We start from the raw sequence: 20,150 nt of genomic DNA on the forward strand, positions 1-20,150 counted from the left end.
GGTTTTAGAGACTGTGTTAATGCCCTGCGAGTTTTAAAATACGACACCCATCCCCCAATTGTGTTCGCAGTTTCACGCTTTCTTAATGCTGTATGGCTTCAGCGTAGGAAACATTCCACCAATTTTTAATAATGTGGAAAAATTTTAATCTAATCATTTTATTCTGTTTTGGTGGTTAAAAAGTGATCTGCTCTTGTTTTCGATATATATTTTGTTGTATTGTATTCTGCTTTTATGGCCCTTGTGGCCGAAATAAAGTTTTTTTGACTTGACTTGATATTATGCTGTTCATATTTAGCTGCCTGTCTCGTCAATTTTCTTTAATGTCACTATTTGCCACTAATTTTACATTGTCAATTGTCATGAATTATACTGTACCCCTGTAATCATTAAAAACTTTTTTTTAAATTAAAATCCTAACTTTTGCTTTTCAATTACGTTTTTTACCCTGTTCTTCTGAGATTTTTTCAAGCTGTTGCTAAAGTTCCTATTGGTATGACTTTCCCATCAACTCTAATTAGTGATCATTCCTGGATACTGGAAGTATGTGAACTGATCGCTTCAAGGGGTAGGCCCTGGTTGGTGCCTAGATGGGTAAGAGGAGATGCAGCAGTGAAGATGATATGATATTTTTGTTTTTTTTTATGTTCCTTGTGTCCAAGAGTGGTAACAGTGTTTGTTTCTAGTAAACTAGTTTCTCAACTAGAGAAAACATGTAGTCAGTAAATGGGAGCTTTGAAAGAAAGGAATCAGGAAGGTCAGAGTAATTTGGTTAGCATTTCAGAAGTCCAACTAATGTGCATTAGTATCTTTAAAGTAACGTGTTAAAAAAGCAAACTAAATAATGCAGAAGTGCTATCAAAACCATTTTTTGTTATGACTCTTATGACATGGAAAAAATATGACCCAGAAAGCATGCCTTATTTATTCACTTGCAACACTACAGTTAAAAACCCTGTGCAATACACTTCTGGAATCTCTGATTCGAAATCTGTATACGAGTTACTTCATTAAAATCAATCCCACTAGCAAATATTTTTACGGTCAGTTTTGCAAAGAAAACACAGGCAGCCGTAAATTAGTATATAGTCCTAAGTTGAGAGGTAGTGTGGAGGTAAGGAAACACACATTTTGTTCCACCCACAAATGCTAGCAGCAAATAGCTGTATACATGTCTAGCCACGTTAGTGGCTTCTCTTCAATTTATTAGGTTTCCTTTACAATTAAATATCTACTACAATGTATGACAACAATGATCCTTTTTGATAAGTAAATAATAATGAAATACCAACCCCTGTTGTCTAAGACTTTTGTAAATAATCCTCTTACCATTAAAGGAAGTGCTCCTATTTGCAGATGGTGAAGTCGGGGTGCCGGGTGGTGGTAGTGGGCCAAGTGAGTATGCAATGGTGGAGGATAAGACGCTGTGGTCACACCAGTTTCAAGTCCCATTTCCCTATAAAAAAAGAAAATGTAAAACGTTGACCTAGGGCAAGACAAAATAGCTGAATGCGAAAATATATATAGCAATGCTGCTCGCTATGTGTATCAAGAATTACAATAGCTATCAAGCCAACTGCAGTACCTGTCGTGAAGATAAACATCTTTTTGTTCTGGACGTATCCTCATTCCATTGCTTGTGCCCAAAGCTCTAAAGGAAAAAATCTCCCACACCTCCTGGCAAGAAAAGGGTAACTAACACTAACCTTAATTTAACAAGTGTTCATTTGCAAATAAGTTTGGCACTGTTTGGTGAATCTGCACCATTTTTGGCAGAGGCTTGAAAGGATTAATTTTCAATTGGATTGTCAAGATTTCTATCGGATAATTGGTGGGGAAAACGTTAAATGGGGAAGAAGGGAAAGTGGGGAGGGGTTATATTTTCATTTGCTGATAACATTGAAATTGTTGGATATGTCTGTAATAAATGTGGTAGGCATTTAACAAGTTATGCTTGGTGCAGGTATTTTGGGTTTTCCAAAGATCCAATTGGGATGGATAGCGTTTGGTGGAGACAAATGTTAAAATGGGGAATTAGGGCGTCAAAAACATTTCTGATTTACAAATAACTTGCTTAATGGATCTGCACACAGACTTAGCCTTCTCTTGATATTTTTAAGTTTGTGGGGGAAGTCGAGGGTGGGCTTGGCACTTATAAAAGGGGCGAAGTCAAAAAAGTGTCCCTAGCTATTAACACTGGTACTGTGACAAATGTGCATACAATTTGGCAGGGCCTTTGAAGGGTTGTTTTTCTTTCTGGTATGTTAGTTTTGTGCCAATCCATCAAGATGGGTGGGTGAGGATACCAAATTAAAGGAGAGGGGCTATACAATTAGAATTTGCTTAAAACTACAGGCACTCGACATGCGATTCAGCAGCCGCTGCTTTTTTCCGCATAATTATGGATTAGCAGCATTTGCCACGTAATCCATCATCTGCTGCATTATTTGTGTACTTTAGCTGTTAGGAAGCCACACCCAATTCAAGATCACTGATCCGATTGGAGGTGGGTGGGGGGATGGTGGAAGGAGTGGGCTAGAGAAAAGAAGGGAGAGTAAAGGGGCAGTCAAAACATTTTTCATTTATCAATAACTTTGGAAACTTTCCACAGAATTTGCATGTTTCGCTTACTCTACATTTTCTCAATTTCAAGCACGGTTTATTGAATCTGAATGAAAATTTGTAGTAAGCAAATTAAGCCGAATGCAAGGCTAGGCAGGCCCTACAACCAACCTCCGGTGAGCACACCCAAAGCAGGTTTGGTGCAGGGTGTGGGCAAAGGCCGTGTACAGTGCATAATGTATGGATGGTAGATAAATGTAGTACATGACAAATAACTCATGAAATTCATGGAAAGAAAAGAAAAGAAAAATCACAATTAAAAGTAGGTTTAATTCATTGAACATAAAACTGAAAATTCCTGGGGGCGGAGCTTGGCTCGCAACGAGCATGGCGGCTTGAGCCTAGAGCTCCAGCATACAGAGGCAGATATCCTACACCTATCCTTCCCCACACCGGATTTATTAACGTTTACTGGCCCGCCGGGACTGCCGAGAAGAGCGAAGACGCGAAAGGGTGACTCCGCTCGGTGGAGAGGAACGCTGGGAGACAGCAGATTGGTGCGGCCTTACTGGGCGGGGGAAGGCCGGCGATCCCCGGGCAGGAGAGAGGAGCGGATCCGACGACGTCACACTGCGTGCGGCGCTGCTGGCCGGAGGAGCCGGGGGTGAAGGACGCACTGCTCCCGACCGGCGACCGCGGCAGCAGTGGGCGGCCGAGACGACTTGGGATCGCAGCAGGAGAGAGGTAGAGGCGTCCCAGAGCGCATCGGAGACAGCTAACGGCTGGGCGGTGACGGGATCAGATTGCCAGACGGCGTTGAAAGAGGCAGAATAACGGAGGGTGAAAGCGGCGGAGACTCCCCGGGATTGATGGCGGAAGCGGCCCTGGGGGTGAGATAAGCGGCGGTGGGCAGTGAAGGAGGAGCGCTAGCCCAGAGAGAAACTCGCGGCGTTGCCAACTTTGACATAGGAAGACCCCGGCCGTTCCAGGACCTCGAAGACCCGGTAGGCGCTTGCGTGCCCAGGACTCGTGTGGGGGCTGCAGTTGGCTGACGGCGGAGTGCGCAACCGTAGGTCCCCTATCGCCGGTGGTGACATCCGTTCAGCATTGTGTGGAGCGCCAGTGTCCTCGTTTGGTGTGCGACGATAAGGGCTCACGGGACCAGCTGGGCACGGGAGCTATTAGTGCGATTGAGACGCCTGCTGGGGAAGATCGTGAAGACTGCTCACTGCCGTGGCTCTGCAGGGCCGGCTGGAGCCGGATGGGGTGCCGCACGAGGTGAATAACTAGTGCTGGGTGGCTGCCCTAGCCTACACCTAACTGCAGGGGTGCTGGGCAGGGTGGGGAGAGACGCTCCCTGCTGCTTCCGGTGTCCATACTTGTTGCCAGCGGGTGGAGGCCTGCGAATTGAGCGGGGGCACCCCCGGAGACTGCGAGCGGGACATTATTGCACAACCCCCGTGCAAAGGGGCAAGGCAGAGTGGCAGACGGCGCGCGGCGCGGGAAGTGAACGAGATGGGCAAGTCGGACAAAACGCAGGCCAAGCTCTCTTTTGAGCAAAAGCGACATAAGACCCCGGCAGGAGCGGAGGAGGCAGGGGGCGGCGCGGCGGCCCCCCCTGACGAAGGCCAAGATATCCGCAGTTTACTGCTCTCGATGGAGAAGGGTCTTCAGTCAGGCATTACTTCACTGGGGGCGAAGATAGATGCCCTCTCATATCGCATGGGGGAACGACTAGACAAGCACGCGGAGCGCCTAGATCAAACAGAGGAGAGACTGGCGAGGGTGGAAGACGCGCAAACCTCGATTGACACTGATCACAAAAAGTTAGGGCGTGTCATGCAGGTGCTACAAGACAAAACAGAAGACCTGGAAGCCCGTGCGCGACGCTGTAACCTGCGAATTACCGGCCTGCCGGAGACGACACCTACGGGCAAAATGGAGGTCTTTGTCGAAAAGCTGCTGAAGGACCTGCTGGGCCCGGACATCTTCTCAACCAAGTTCGTAGTGGAGAGGGCACACAGATCCCTGGGCCCCAGACCAGTACCGGGGGCGCCACCGCGGCCGATCATCGCTAAGTTGCTGAACTACAGGGACAGAGACGCGGCGCTCCGGGTGGCGAGGGAGAAGCAGTCACTCCAGTACGAGGGATCCTCCATCTCGCTGTACCCGGACTTCACGGCAAGGGTCCAGGAGGCCAGACGGCAGTTCATTCCGATTAAAAAACAGTTGCGCGAGCTGGGCCTGGACTATGCGATGCTATACCCTGCGAAATTGCGCATCAACAGGCAAGGAAAGACTCACATCTTTCTTGACCCCAAGGCCTTGCAGAGGGCACTGAAGGACTGGAGCAGAGGAGAGAGGAATAGCCCTGTGCGGATCCCCGGAGAGGAGGCGGCCGAGAGCTCCTTGGAGCACCAAGACTAAAACAACGTAGGTGATCAGCCTGGATGGGGGTAATCGAACTGAGGTGGAGTGGAAGCACTGAAGGTACCGGCACGGGGGACAGTGGGGGGGCTGCCACTAGAGATGGAACTTTTGGGTGAGGGCAGGGGCCGACTGCTCGTAATGCCCAGGATAGGAAGGGGAGACACCCAGGGGTGGCGGCACTGATCTGAAAGAGACCTATTGGTGCACAGGGCTGAGGCCTGGTAAACTCTGACACTGGCATGGGGATTGAGAGGGTCCTCGGCACTCGGAGACTCGGAACCCAAGGGTGCAGGGAGAGACACACTGAAGACTATTACCCCTTACGGGGTGGGGAGCAGATTCTTGCTCTGTGTGCAGAGGGGAAGGCTTGGACCTGAACGGAATTTGACTGGGAAAGTTCTGCGTGAAGCTACCTCCGCCTCCGAGTGCAAGACACACACGTTTTCGTTTTGTATTTTGGGGTTTCTGGGGTTGTAGGGGGGAAGTGGGAGGTAGGGGTAACCTCTTAAGGAGGTCCAGCGTGGCTGAGTTGGGGGAGGTCAGCTGTGGGAGGGGGGGAGGGGAAGGGGGCTCGGTTCTTTGTTCAGAGGTTAGTCCGACAGAGGGGAGAGGCGAGAGGGCGGCTGCCTGGCACCTCGACACATACTATGGCGCAGGGACTACTAACTAGTGAAAATGACGACCATGGCTAGACCTACGGTCACTCGGGGTACTCCCAGACCCATACGGGCAGTGACTTGGAATGTCAGAGGATTGAACAATCATCGTAAACTGCGCAAAGTCATGCAATATCTAAGTAGACATGATATAGATGTAGCCCTCCTGCAGGAGACGCATCTTCCTAACTATAGCTCCAGGCTACGCGCTGGGGGGCTGCGGGGAAATGTGCATGCAGCCGGATTTACGACACACGCTAGAGGGGTCCTCACCTGGGTGAATCCTAAGTCCGACCTGACTGCGCGGCTGATTACAGCAGACGTGGGAGGCAGGTACGTGATCTCACGCTGCCAGGGCAGAGGGCTGGATGTGCTGCTGGTGAATGTCTACGGCCCTAATTTCGATTGTCCTGACTTTTACAGTAAGCTGGCTGACGCGATTGGGGGCGGTGGGGACTTGCAGATCCTGTGGGGAGGCGACCTTAATGTGGTTATGGACCCGAGCTTGGATAGATCTGGGGGGCAGGCCAGGACACCAGCGGCAGCGGTCACGGTGTTACATAGGACAATGATCCGCATGGCGCTATCGGATGTGTGGCGCACGCTAAATCCGGTGGCAGGGGGATTCACGCACTATTCAGCCTACCATAACCTTCACACACGTATCGATTACTGGCTTGCGTCTGCGTCGCTCATTCCGCGAGTCGGGCTGTGTCAGGTGCTGCCGCGGACTCAGTCTGACCATTCCCCCATTCTACTGACCATAGCCACACCTAGGAAAACTATTTCGCCGTTCTTGTGGCGGTTCCCCCCCTACTCCTTACTAGACCCCCTCTTTAAGGAGGAATTGGCGGAAGCCATAACCACTTTTTTCGACACTAACGCGGGTTCAGTGGACAGCTTCCAAACGATCTGGGAGGCATTCAAGGTCTATATTAGAGGGGTGGCCATGGCTAAACATTCTGGGGTATTGCGGGACATTCGAAGGCGATTGGCGACCCTGGAGCGCAGACTAGCTGAGGTAGAGACTAGGCTGTTGAGGGGTGAGGGAAGCGGGGCCACGGAGGAATTGAAAATCCTCTTGGAGGAGTACCACGAGGCTGCAGACGCGGAGGTCAAGCACTTAGGGAAGTATGCTACTGCAAGAGTGTACGGGGAGGGGGAGAGGCCGAGCTCGGTCCTGGCGAATTTGCTTAAGGCTAGAAGGAGTAGAGCCGGTGTCGGGAAGTCCGGTCTGACACTGGGGAGTTGCTGACGGGGGAGGAGGAGATTGCAGACTGTTTTAGGTCGTACTATGCGACATTATACGCTTCTCGGCAGACGGGGATGGACGACGAGATTAGAGACTATCTGGATCACATTAGGATGCCCTTCCTTTCTAACGCCCGTAGGGAATTTCTGGCTCTTCCCATACAGAAGGATGAAATACTTGAAGCACTAGCGAGCATGCGAGCGACCAGTGCACCTGGGGCGGATGGCCTGACGGCTGCTTTCTATAAAAACTTAGCAGATATTCTTCTTCCGCATCTCTCGCAGCTGTTTGACGACATGTGCGACACGGGCCACATGCCGAAATCCATGAGCGAGGCGCTGTTGGTCGCCATCCCCAAGCCTGGGAAGCCCCCGGAGGAGTGCGGCTCCTATAGACCACTATCGTTGCTAAATGTGGACGCAAAAATCTACGCAAAAATATTGGCCACGCGTCTTGCGCTGCTGACACCGGAGCTGGTGGCTCCGGAGCAAGCGGGCTTCATGCCGGGCAGGAATCTAACCTATAACTTGCGAACGGTGTTCGGCACCATGATACCCGCGGGGACACTAGAGCGCTTGCGGTGTTCCTTGACATGGAGAAGGCGTACGACTGCGTTGAATGGCCTTTCATGAGTCAGGTGTTGACGAAACTGGGCCTTGGCCCGGTGTTCCTCCGCATGTTGGGGGTGCTGTACACGGCGCCAAGAGCGCGGGTACGACTGGGTGGGCTAGTGACGGAGGCGATACCGATCTCCAGGGGAACGCGTCAGGGATGCCCGCTGTCGCCGTTATTATACGCCTTGGTAGCGGAACCATTGGCCTGTACGCTGCGGGAATACCACAGTACGAGAGGGGTGAATTTCCCCACTTATAAAATAATGGTGTCCACGTATGCCGACGACACCCTGCTGTATGTACGTGAACCAGAGAGCAATCTGGCCCCGGTGTTGAGGGAGGTGGTGCGCTTCGGGGCCCTCTCGGGACTACGGGTGAACTGGAATAAATCCATAGCTTTCCCGCTCACCCCAGCCACGACACCTTGCGTGATGGAGTACCCGCTACAATGGTCGGAGGACGCAGTCAGGTACTTGGGGATACGGCTCCACGCGGACCCCGAAATACTAATGAGGGAGAACTATGGTAGGGCGATAGACAAACTAGAGGACGACGTGGAGATTTGGATTGGCCTCCCACTCTCCTTAATTGGTAGGTTAGCAGTTATGAAAATGGTGGTGTTGCCTCGCTTTCTTTTCTTGTTCATTAATATACCGATGGTGCTGCCGCGAGTATTTTTTGACAGGCTGCGTAGGTCTCTACTGAAACTGGCATGGGCGGGCAGGCTTGCGTCAGCTGGCAGGTACTCACGTTACCATACCACATGGGGGGACTTGGGGCGCCCGATATGGAACTATACTACAGGGTGGCTCAGGGCGCGCAGGCACACGGCTGGATACACGGGGAGGAATCGGTGCCATATCTCCGGCTGGAGAGGTTGTTTTCGGACCCCCTCCCTTTGCCAGCAGTCCTATTTGAACCGCCGGATGGGATATCTGGACTCCCTGAACTCCACGAGGCACGCTTGGGATAGTATTCTAAGGGATAAGGATGGAGCTTTGTTATATTCCCCGGCAATGCCAGTGGAGTGGGCGCGATGGCTATCTCCCTGTAGGGACGCAGGCGTGGTGCGAGCCCTGAAGGAGCTCAGCATACATGTGATGGGAGACCTGTTTGTGGACGGAACCGTAGCGACGTGGGATGAGGTGACTACAGGGGCGGAGGCCCCGTCGCAGCTGCAGCGCTTCCACTTCCATAGAGTGCGGGGGGCACTGCGGCAGCAGCTGGGGGATGACATGGCGGAACCCCCGGAAGTGCCGGAATTGACGTATATTATCAAGCATAAATGCCCTCGCAGGTTAATATCTCAATTGTACAAGATGTCTATGGAGCAACGCATACATAGGTACCCCAAAGCTAGACTGGCCTGGCAACAAGACCTTGGAGTGACAATCGATGACGCCATGTGGAGGTATTGCTGCGCAGGCACGCGCAGGATATCGCTACATGGGAGACATAGGCTGCTTCATTTTAAGTATGTAAATACAGTATACTACACACCGGTCAGACTGCACAGGTACAGACAGAGAGGACGCCGCGTGCGAGCGATGCGGGCATGCAACGGCGGACTTCCTCCATTTGGCCTGGGAATGCCCAGAGATCCATAGATTTTGGTTGGCAATTTTCCGCAAAATAGGGGGCCTGATTGACTTGGAGTTACACCCGGACCCGGCAGGAGCTCTGCTGGGCTACTCTCAGAAGTTGCCCAGAGCCGTACGCAAAATGACAGATATGGGTCTACTAATGGCTAAAAGGAGGGTGGCAATATGTTGGATGAGGGGGCCAGCGCCCACGTTAGCACAATGGGCCCGGGATGTATTGTATTGCTGCACACAAACTGAGATATACAGTGAGCTGCTCCCGCCGCGCAGTCGACCAAAAAATTTCTGGGGACTATACGCAGAAAGCCTCAAGGGGAAGGAAGGAGCGTCGGAGAGGGGTAAGGGGTCGGGGACTGAGGGGGACACGGTAGCGGTGGCGCAGTAGGCGTTCTGGGAGGGGACTGTTGGTCGCCGGGAGCGCCGCCTGAGGGCAGTGGGCCAGACAATATGCCTCTAAGCTGGAGGCGGTGGAACGCGAGGGGTGCGGAGATTACAGAGGCAGAGGCGAGGGTGTCATAGGGCTGGCAGGTAGCGGAGGACAGAGAGCGGCAGATCGCGCAAACGAGTGGCACCGGAGACTTGCGATATAGGTGGAACTCTGTTCGGACGCCTGGAAGTTGGGGGGGAGGGGGGGTAGTTGGATTAGATTAGAGGTAAAACAAAAACTGTTGACCCCCGACGGGGGAGTGTACACGAGCTATGACATACTACTATGGTACTGGGAAGATTTCACCACGGGGCTATAGGGGGGGGGGGGCAGCGATGCCCGGCCTCCGGGATGTGGGATAAGCTGCAGAGCTGCACTGATGAACGGTGACGATGTGACTGGCCTCAAGGTTATAAGTGTATTATGGTGTATGTCAGCGGATGCAATTTGCTAATAAAGAGATTTAAAAAAAAAAAAAAACTGAAAATTCCTGACATTTTCCAGTTATGGTGTACAAAGAATACTATAACCCATACCACGCTCAGAACAACCCCTAGCCAATGAAGTGAAAAAATAAACAACAACAAAAAGCACGGTGGGGGTGCGAGTAACTGTGCACTGATGAATTTCAGAGCTTCTTTGGATTGGTGTTCACTGAATTATAACTGACTTTTTAACCAATACAATGAGTCTTAAGGTGGGGATGAAGTTGATTGCTTTCGCTTCTGCACCCACTCCGCCCCATCCGATCTGTGATGTCAGCATGCCGTGAGGCACGCGGGTTTAAAAAACCCCACCAGAGCACAAAGAATGAACAGATAGATGCTTTTGGCAGGGATCAAGTATTCCGGTGGCCTTCCCACGGTTGAGGGAGGCGTTGCTGAAAGAGGGAAGCCTCCCCTTTCAAGTGATGCCTTCCTCAAACAACTTCATGCTAGTGAAACACAGAAGGGCCGTGCTCCAAGAATAGGACTCCACTAGATGGACATGTTACTCACCTTCGGTAAAGCCTTATCTGGTAGAGACATGATCTAGCCGCAGATTCCTTACCTTTGAACTTCCAGGCATCAGGCTGGATCTAGAAGATCTTTCGTAGTAGTACCCCTGCGTGCCGGTAGGTTGCATCGGTCGACTCCACGTGACGTCATCGGGTCGAGCTCGTCGTCGTGACATCCGCATAGTCAAAATAACCGCCACTCTGGCACGCTGACGTCACTACTTTCCATGACTTTCCACGACAGAAATGCAAAGCCATGAAGTGACTAACCATGGTGTGTTAAAAAGCAAACAGCTCGGGGCCTGAAGGAGACACACCTGACACTTAACACCCAATTCCGCAGTGCTGGGAAGGATGGGTGCGTCGGTAAGGAATCTGCGGCTAGATCATGTCTCTACCAGATAAGGCGTTACTGAAGGTAAGTAACTTGTCCATCGGATAGAGACATATAGCCGCAGATCCCTTACTTTTGAACATATACCCAAGCAATACGATCCCCGGAGGCGGGACTGCGGAACGGTTCAGACCAGAAAATCCTGTAAAACAGAGTGACCAAAGAGGCCCTCTCTGCGAATCTGGGACTCTAGGCAGTAGTGCCTGGCAAACGTGTGCAGAGATGCCCAGGTGAAAGCTTGGCATATATCCGAAACTAGGACACCACGTTGGAGATCTGAGGTGGCCGCTTTAGCCCTGGTGGAGTGGGCCCCAAGCCCTTCAGAGGCTCCTTCTTCGTTAAGGTGTAACACATTGTAATACAGAGGATAACCCATTTAGATATAGTCCTCTTCTGGACAGCACGGCCTCTCTGTGCACCCACGTACCCTGAAAAGAGTTGCTCATCCACCCGGAACTCTTTGGTTCGATCAAGGTAGAACGATAACACTCTTTTTGGGTCAAGAGGGTGGAGAAGTTACTCTTCCTTGGACGGCTGTGGAGTCACATAGAAGGTGGGCAGGGTAACCGACTGTCCCAGATGGAAGGGTGTTACCACATTAGGAAGAAAAGATGCCCTAGTCCGGAGTACTACCTTATCTGGAAAGGTCGTCAGGTAAGGGGGCTTTGAGGATAGCGCCTGTAGTTCGCCGACTCTCTTGGCACGTGTTATTGCCAACCAAAAAGCTGTCTTGATGGTGAGCAACCGCAGAGGACAGTTATGCTGCGGCTCAAATGGTGCACACATCAAAAAGGTGAGCACCAAATTAAGGTCCCACTGTGGCATGATGAAATGTGAAGGAGGAAACAAATGGATTAGCGCCTTCAAAAATCTCTGCACAATAGATTTGAATAAAGATTGATAATCAGGCAGCCGAAGAAAGAGCAGAAAGGTAGCCCTTCAAAGTGCCTAGAGCAGAGTCCTACTGGACCAAAGAAAGTATGAAGAGAAGGACTTCAGATAAGGGAGCAGATAACAGGTCAATAGACCGGCCTGTACAATATTTACAAAACTTGTTCCATCGGCAGGTGCACAATGACTTTGTAGAGGGGTGCCTGGCTGCCAAGATAACCTCACAGACTTTTGGGAGGAAGGTCAAAAGCTGTCAAATGTCGCTGCTCAATCTCCACGCAAGGAGGTGAAGAGTGGACTGGTTCGGGTGGAGGTCAATCCCTTGCTGATGCGATAGAACATCCTCCCGAAGAGGCAGCCTGACCAGAGGATCGATGCTCATCTCTATAAGCTTGCGATATCAACCACTCCGTGCCGAGTCCAGAGTCACAAAAATAACCTGTGCCTGGTCGCTTCTGATCTTCTTGAGCACTCTGGGCAGAAATGGTATGGGCGGATAAGCATATAGGAGGCCTGAACTCCACTCGCAACGAAAAGAGTCGCAGAGCGAGGGCCACCTTGGAAACTCAAACGCGCAGAACAGCTGACATAGCGCATTCTCTTTGGGAGGCGAACAGATCTAACCAAGGCTCTCCCCACCACCGAAAGAGACCTCGAACCACCTCCGGATGGAGACGCCATTCGTGATTCACAAGGCACCTTCGACTGAGCTTGTCCGCCCTGGCATTCAGAGAACTCGCCAGGTGTTGAACCACCAGAGAAATGCCACGATGTTCTAGCCACGTCCAGAGACGCAGGGCCTCTTGACAAAGGGTCCACGACCCCCCTCCGACCAGTTTGTTGCAATACCACATGGAGGTAGAGTTGTCGGTGAACACTTGAACAAGCCTTTCCTTTATTGAAAGCAAAAAGGCTTTTAGTGCCAGTCGAGTAGCCTGAAGCTCCAGAAGGTTGATATGGAGCTTGGTTGGTGAGATTTCCTCTATGCTGTGTGCTCTGCAGTGGGACCGGATTTCCAATGGGCACATGTGCCACCGTGCACCCTCCCTGAACACAGCATCACGTGGAGTCAACCAATGCCACCTACTTGCGTGCAGGGATACCGCTACAAAAAAATCTTCCGGTTCCAGCCTACGCCTGGAAGTTCAAAAGGCGTTTTAGTAATTTCCCTTTTATATATCCTTTCAGTATTATCTTGTTATTTTAGTCTTTGTCCTTCCACCTTTTTCTCCTGCCTCATCTTCCTGGTGGAGGTGGGTGGGTTCGCTCGTGAATCCAGAAAGTAGTGCTTGGTGAACGTGTGCACCGAAGCCCATGTTGCCGCCAGGCATATGTCTTGAATGGGTGTATTTGCCAGAAAGGCAATTGTTGCTCCCTTCTTCCTTGTGGAGTGGGCCCGTGGCCCCTCCGATAGTTCTTGCCCCGCCTGTTTGTGGCAGAATTGTATTGTTAGTGCAATCCATCGTGCGATGGTGCCTTTTGTCACTGGTCTACCCAGGAAGCTCGTTGCGAAGGACACAAAAAACTGCTTGGTTTTCCTGTGTTCTTTGGTTCTCTCGATGTAGTGCATCACCGCCCTTCTAGCATCTAGAGTGTGCAGTGCCCTTTCTGCGCTTGTTGCTGGGTTCTGAAAGAAACTTGGTATTTGAATTGTCTGATTTATATGGAATGTTGACACCACCTTTGGCATGAAGTGTGGGTCCGTTCTCATTACGACTCTGTCCTTGTGTATCTGGATGTAGGGCTCTTGCAGCGTCAGCGCTTGCAGCTCGCTTACTCTGCGCAGTGAGGTTATTGCCACCAGAAAGGCGGTCTTCATTGTTAGCATTTGAAGGGAGGCCTTGTGAATGGGCTCAAAGGGCGCCTTCATATGTTCCGTAAGGACTATGTTGAGGTTCCATGCCGGAGGCGGCATCCTCTTTGGTGGCGCTATTCTTTTTGCCCCTTCCAGGAATCTCTTTACTACTTGTGACGTAAAGAAACTCCCTCCTGTCTCACCTCGTGTGTAAGCTACGATCGCCGCTAGGTGGACCCTCAGCGAGGATGAGCATAGTTTAGCCTTTAGTAGGTGTGTGAGGTATCTAAGCACCGTTGATTCCCTTGTCAATTTATTTTGCAGTTTATTTTTGCTGCACCACATTGTGAACCTTTTCCACTTTTCCCCAGAACATTTCCGTGTTGTTGGTCTACTTGCCTCCCGCAGCACTCGCATAGTGCTTGGAGGTAGTTTAAGGTGTGCGAACTCTATGTCTTCAGGAGCCAAGCTGCCAGTCCGAGGCTCTCTGGCTCTGGGTGTAGAACCTCTCCGTTCTGCATGGAGAGCAAGTCCTTTCTTTTTGCGAATTTGTGTGGAGGATCCTGTGCCATTTCCACTATTTGTGAGTACCATGTCTGTCTTGCCCACTGTGGTGCCACCAGGATCATTGTCATGTTGCTGGTCTTGCACTTGTTGAGTACCCTGTGTATCAGTGGTATTGGTGGAAAAGCGTATGCAAATGTCCTTGACCAACTTATCCATAGGGCATTCCCCTGGGATTGTTTTTCTGGTTGTCTGGATGCGAAGTTTCGGCATTTTGCATTCTGGTGTGTTGCAAACAGGTCTCTTGTCGGTGTACCCCACCTTTATGAATAGCCTTTGCGTTTCCTGTCCATTGAGCTCCCACTCGTGGGATGCCGAGGTCTGCCTGCTGAGCCAATCGGCTTCCACATTGTCCTTCCCTGGTAGGTGTATGGCCAGCAGGTCTATTTTGAGTGGGATGGCCCATCTCCAAATCTCTTGTGCCAGAGTGGAAAGGGGGAACGATTGTGTTCCTCCCTGCTTGTTGATGTAGAACCTTGTTGTAGTATTGTCCGTCTGTATCAACACTTTTTGGTTGTATAGCTACCTCTGGAAGGCCTTCAGGGCTAGCAGTACGGTCTTCAATTCCAGGTAGTTGATGTGTCTGACCGCATCTGCTGGAGTCCACAGACCCCTCACTCTGAGCTTGTTCATGTGTGCTCCCCATCCTATCTGGGATGCGTCTGTGGTGATGGTCACAGTTGGGCTTGGTGGTGTCAGGGGCTTTCTCTTATAGTTATGTTCTCCCTGTTCCACCATGCTATCTCCTCTTGCACTGCATGCGTAACAACCACTAGATCCTCCCAACTTCCGCTTGCCTGTGACCATTGCTGTTGCAGCCATTCCTGGAATGGTCTCATGTGAAGCCGTACATTGGGGACTAGGTGGATGCATGACGCCATCATCCCCATGATCTTGCTCGCTGTTCTCACTGTCAGAGCTTGCCCCTTCTGGTAGAGGCGCGTCTCCTTCAACAGGGCTATTGTTCTCTTGTCGCTGGGCATCACCGTTCTGTCTATGGTGTTGATCTGTGCCCCCAGGAATATCTTCACCCGCTCTGGTTTCATTGATGATTTCCCCCAGTGTATTGAGAACCCCAGGTTCGTTAGTGTCCTTGTGACCCGCTGTGCGTGTTCCTCGCATTTTTCGCGTGAACTTGCTTTTATTAGCCAGTCGTTGAGGTAAGGATACACATGAATCCCTTCCCTCCGCAGGTACGCTGTTACTGCTGCAAGGCATTTTGTGAAAACCCTTGGTGCAGACTTCAGCCCGAATGCCAGGGTTGTGAATTGGTAGTGATCTTTGTTGATTGAGAACCTTAACAGTTTTTTGTGCTGCCTGTTCATTGGGATGTGCAGGTAGGCGTCTTTGAGATCCACTGTGGACATGAAGTCCCCGTCTCCCATCTGTGGGAGTAGTTCTTGTAGGGATGTCATTTTGAATTTTTGCGTCCTTACGTACTTGTTTAGGAACCGTAGATCCAGGATGGGTCTTAGTGTCTCGTCCACCTTTAGTACCAGGAAGTAGTTTGAGTACACTCCTTTGTTCCTCTCCTTGAAAGGTACTGGTTCTACGGCCTCCTTTTGGAGCAGCTGTAGTGCCTCCTCTGCGAGTTGTGCTAGCTCCTGTCTTGAGTGTTCCCTTCTTTTTGGTTTTCTGTTTGGAGGGCTCCTTTCCAACTCTATGCAGTATCCGTACTGAATGATGTTGAGTATCCATTTGTCTGTAGTTATTTTTTGCCATTCCCGAAGGAAAAGCCTCAGTCTTCCGCCTTCTGGTGTTGCATGTTCGTAGGCGTTTGGTTTGTGTACACCCCCCCCCCCATTTTGTTCTTTTTGTGCTCCACCCTCGGAGGTATATTGTGGGTGAGCCATCTTCTCCATGCGAAGTCACTTTGAGGTGGGTTGGTCTCCCCCTCTTCTTTGTCCTCGTCCGTTCCCCCTACCGCAAAAGGACTGGCCTCTAGGCTGGTACTGCCAGTTTTGTTTCTGCTGCCCCTGTTGGCCGTGGCTCTCGCCTTGCTGGCCTTGCTGGAAACTTTGGTGTGACGTTTCCGGCTGGTTACCTCCCCTTCCGTAAGGTCTCCGAGTCGTGGTACCTCTTCGCATCCCCCTGAATTGCAGGGCCCCCATGGACCTTGCCGTCTCATTCTCTTTTTTTGAGTTGGGTGAGCTTCTCATCCACCAGTGCCCCGAACGGTGTCTGCCCGTTGAAAGGGGTATTCAGTATATTATCTTGGACCTCTTGTTTGAATCCTGAAATTCTGAGCCAGGCCTGCCTCCTTTCAGTGATTCCTATCGCCATCAGTCTGCTTGATGTCTCTGCCCCGTCCAATGCCGTTTTAAGGCATGAGTTAGCTATATTCTTCCCCTCTTCCACTAGATGGGAAGCCCTTTGTTGGTATTGTTCGGGAAGATGTTCGATTAGGTCCCCCATCTCGTCCCAATGTTGGTACTGGTGCCTGTTCAGTAGCGCATTTGAGTTCGCCAAGCGCCAGTGCATTGCAGCGTTCCTCTATTTTCCCTCCAGTGAGGTCCATCCTTCTGCTCTCCTTGTCAGGAGGTGGCCCCGAGGTCGCAGGGACATTGGCCCTTTTTCTGGCCGTGGATGCAATAATGGAGTCAGCAGTGACGGATGCCTTGATATATGGAGGGTCCGGTGAGGAGTGTTTGTATTTCTTTTCTGTTCTGGGCGTGATGGATCGGCATGTTGCTGGGTCCTTGAACGCCTCTTTCCCTTGGTTCATCACACTTTGGAGCATGGGGAGGAACTGGCTCCTAGTTTGGATGGGTAGCAGTGTTTCGAGTAGAAAATCTGCTTTCGGTTTCTCCTCCTCTAGTTTCACGCCAAAAGTTGCTGCCGCGCTTTTGACGACCATGTTGTACGCCCCAATATCATCTGGCGGCGAAGGCCTCGAAGGATATGTCTCTACGGGCTCTTCTGGGTTTTCGGCGTCGAGGTCCTGCCATTCCAGCTCTTGCGTCGTCGACAGTGCCAAGCCGTAGATCGACTGCTCCTCCTCCTCTTCTTCTCCCTCATAATAGAGATCTTCTTCCCCTTCTTCGGGAGCTTTCGACTGCTCTTCGGCGTCGAACTCTTCCTGCTCCTCGACTTCGACGAGAACCGTCGCCGGTTTCGCTGGGATTGTTAATCTCTTCATCTTTTCATCGAACTCCTTCTTCCTCTGAAGGATGCTCTCCATCTCCGCCTCGAGCCATCTCTTTTTCTTCTCCATTTCGGAGGCATGTTCGGCGTTGAGCGCTGGTCTTTTTGACGGAGCTTGCGTCGACGCGGCCTTGACTTTCGAAGTCGAACGCCCCACCTCGTGGGCCTGTTTCGACGAACCTTGTTTTTCGGCGGTCTTCGGCACCTGGGAGTCCTTCTCGAAGGATCCGCTGGGCCCATCGTCCTTGGATCCACTCGCGGTCATCGAAATTTTCGGCGCCGGTGTTCCTTTCGAGGACTTTGACTTTGGTTTTTTCGAGTCAGTGTCTGGTTTTCGGGGCCCTTTCGAGGGGTTTTGTGCTCGACGTCTCTCCTACCTTGTCAGACGTTTTCTTATCGGTCTCTGCGACCGTGAAGTCATCAGGTCCCTCGGCGATGTTGTCTTCATCGTTGGTGGAGAGACCCAGGTCGTACAGAGACGGGGCCTTACCCTTGCCTTCCATGTTGAAGTTGGCTCTCCTCTGCCTCTCTCTCACCCGGAGGGTCTTCGGCGTGAAGGCGGAGCAGGCGTTGCAGTCCTTGCTCTTGTGGTCGATAGGCAGGCAAAGGTTGCAGACCGGATGTTGGTCCTTCTGCGCGTATTTGTGGTGGCAGTTACGGCAGAATTTAAAAGGTGTTTTGTCCATTCCTGCGCTCAGAGTTCCTGAGTGCGCATTCTCCGTTGGACGTCGACGATTGAGGTTCTCTTCCTTCTTCGTCGTCCCGGCTCTATGTTCTTCCTCTCTGTAGTCTTTGCTTTATTTTCCTTCGATGAAACTCGTGTTCTTCTTCTTTCTTCGTTCAAACTCTGGAGCTTCTCGTTGACGATCCAGACCCAACAGAGGAAAAAAGAATTTGAAGATGGCGCCCCAAAGGTGGGACTTCCGCAGGAAGCACGCCGACGTCACGAGAGGTACACCAAATGGTGGGACATCAACGCCCACCTGGGCTACGAAAAAACAAAAACAAAAAAACAAAAGGAAGACTACAAATCCGGACCCAACCACCAGATCGCGGAATAATGCACAGCATAGTGAATCCAGAAAGATTCACGCTGCAAAACAAGGTTAGTAACTTACAGGTAAGTACTCGGTTTTGTAGTTCAGTTTCAGGCTGATAGCACTTAAACAGGGCAGGGGTCAGGTAGGTAAAAGAGTGCACCCTCAGCGGCACAGGGGCAGCCGAGTGCAGAGGTCAAACGAGAGATTGGGGCCCAATGTAGTGTTATGGAAACAGGTGGGTACTTGGAATAGCACCGGTCACAGGTAGGTACCTGCGGTTTCTGGATCAGGGCCAAGGGATCAAAGGTAGGCACAAAGGGGGCCACACGTAGGCACCAAAAACTCACCTCCAGCGGCACTCGGGCGGCAGAGTGCAGGTTGCAAAGAAGGCGTCGGGCTCCCAATGCAGACCAATGGAGGACGTTGGCTGGGAAGAAACGCTGCAGGCTTGGACAAGGTGGCTGGATGAGGACGACCAATGGCTGGGCAGGTAAGTTGGATAGCTAGGGGACACCTGGGCACCGTCAGCTGGGCTCCCTAAAGTCGGGGGTTGGAGGATGTAGGGGGGGCTTTTGATGTAAGGTTTCCTTAGTTGGGTCCAGTAGCTGGACTCTTCGAACAGAAGCTGCAGGCGTTGAGGAGGAGTCTCAGAAAGGTGAGCCACCGGTGCAGACGAGGTCAGGATCGCCAGGGAGACGTTTCAGGGTAAGTGGTTCACTTGAACTCAGTCGTAGGGTGGTGCAGTGTCGTGGATCTGCCTGGATCGAGAGGTTGGGCGTGGTTATTTTGCTAGAGAAAACCAGTGTCCATGGGAGACAGGAGTCTTTGTTGAAGACAGAACAGGTCCTCCAGGGTTCTTGAGGTGCTGGCTGCAGCCCACGCCAGTTTCTGGAAGCGAGGTCGCTCGAGGAGGAGACAGGCTGGAGACAAGTCAGTTGTCGTCATCTTCTCCACTGCTCTTCTTCTTAGGTCGTTGTGTCTGAAGAGGCAAGTTTCACGGATGTACTCTAAATACTAGATTTAGGGGCGCTACAAGTGTGTGCAGGTTGGGAACAATGGGTCCGTTCCCTGGGGTGTCTACGCCCCCCATTATGCTACCCTCCAATTACATATACCTCGCCCTGATTGGGTGAGTCCCCTCATCTTCAAGATGGAGGGGACTGAGATGCGTGCTTCACTTCGCCTCCCCCACCTGAGGGGGTGGGGTTGACAGTGGTGGGCACACCTCCCTTCCTGGCTAAGCATTTCCTGCCGATTCCTCCCGCCCTAAGTGGGGGGTCACAACCGGTGGGGGCCAGTTGCTGATAGCAGCAAAAGGCTGGGGGGTAGCTAAAAAAGGTGGTAGGCCTTTGAATCTTCCACTTCGTGCACCCTGCCCATCCTGGGTGAGGAGGCATGACACCTCTGCCCAGGATGGGCTGTGTTTCAGGACCCAGAGAGAGGAGGCTCTTACGAGAGGTCCAGAAACCTCTCTGGTGGTGGCAGATATCTGGCAGCCAGTCGGGAACCACACCAGGGCTGGTCATTTTTCAGGGGGCATCTATAAGATGTCCTCTGAGTGCATTTTACATTAAATCCTACACTGGCATCAGTGTGGTTTTAATGTGCTGAGAGATTTGGTACTAAACTTTGCAGTTTTCAGAGGAGCCATTCTGGGGCTGTGGAGTTCGTAATGATAAACTCCCAGCCCTTATACTCAAAATAGCTTCACTGCACTTACAAGGTCTGTGAATGGTGCAGACACTATAGGGGCATATTGCTCATTCAGCTATGCCCTCACTGG

The 20,150-nt window shown here is 51.4% G+C and overlaps 1 protein-coding gene across 6 annotated transcripts in view; it reads right to left on the minus strand.

Moving 5' to 3' along the window:
- RNF111 (ring finger protein 111) overlaps nt 1-20,150 on the minus strand; it is a 340,882-nt gene that overhangs the window by 45,329 nt on the left and 275,403 nt on the right. For all 6 annotated transcript variants that reach the window (XM_085643745.1, XM_085643742.1, XM_085643743.1 and 3 more), the window contains exon 10: nt 1,330-1,456. In XM_085643745.1, the coding sequence (XP_085499871.1) occupies nt 1,330-1,456 (127 nt within the window). The remainder of the gene's footprint in view (nt 1-1,329; nt 1,457-20,150) is intronic.

The sequence above is a fragment of the Triturus cristatus genome, chromosome 3_1 (assembly GCF_964204655.1).
Source record: "Triturus cristatus chromosome 3_1, aTriCri1.1, whole genome shotgun sequence".
NCBI lineage: Eukaryota > Metazoa > Chordata > Amphibia > Caudata > Salamandridae > Triturus > Triturus cristatus.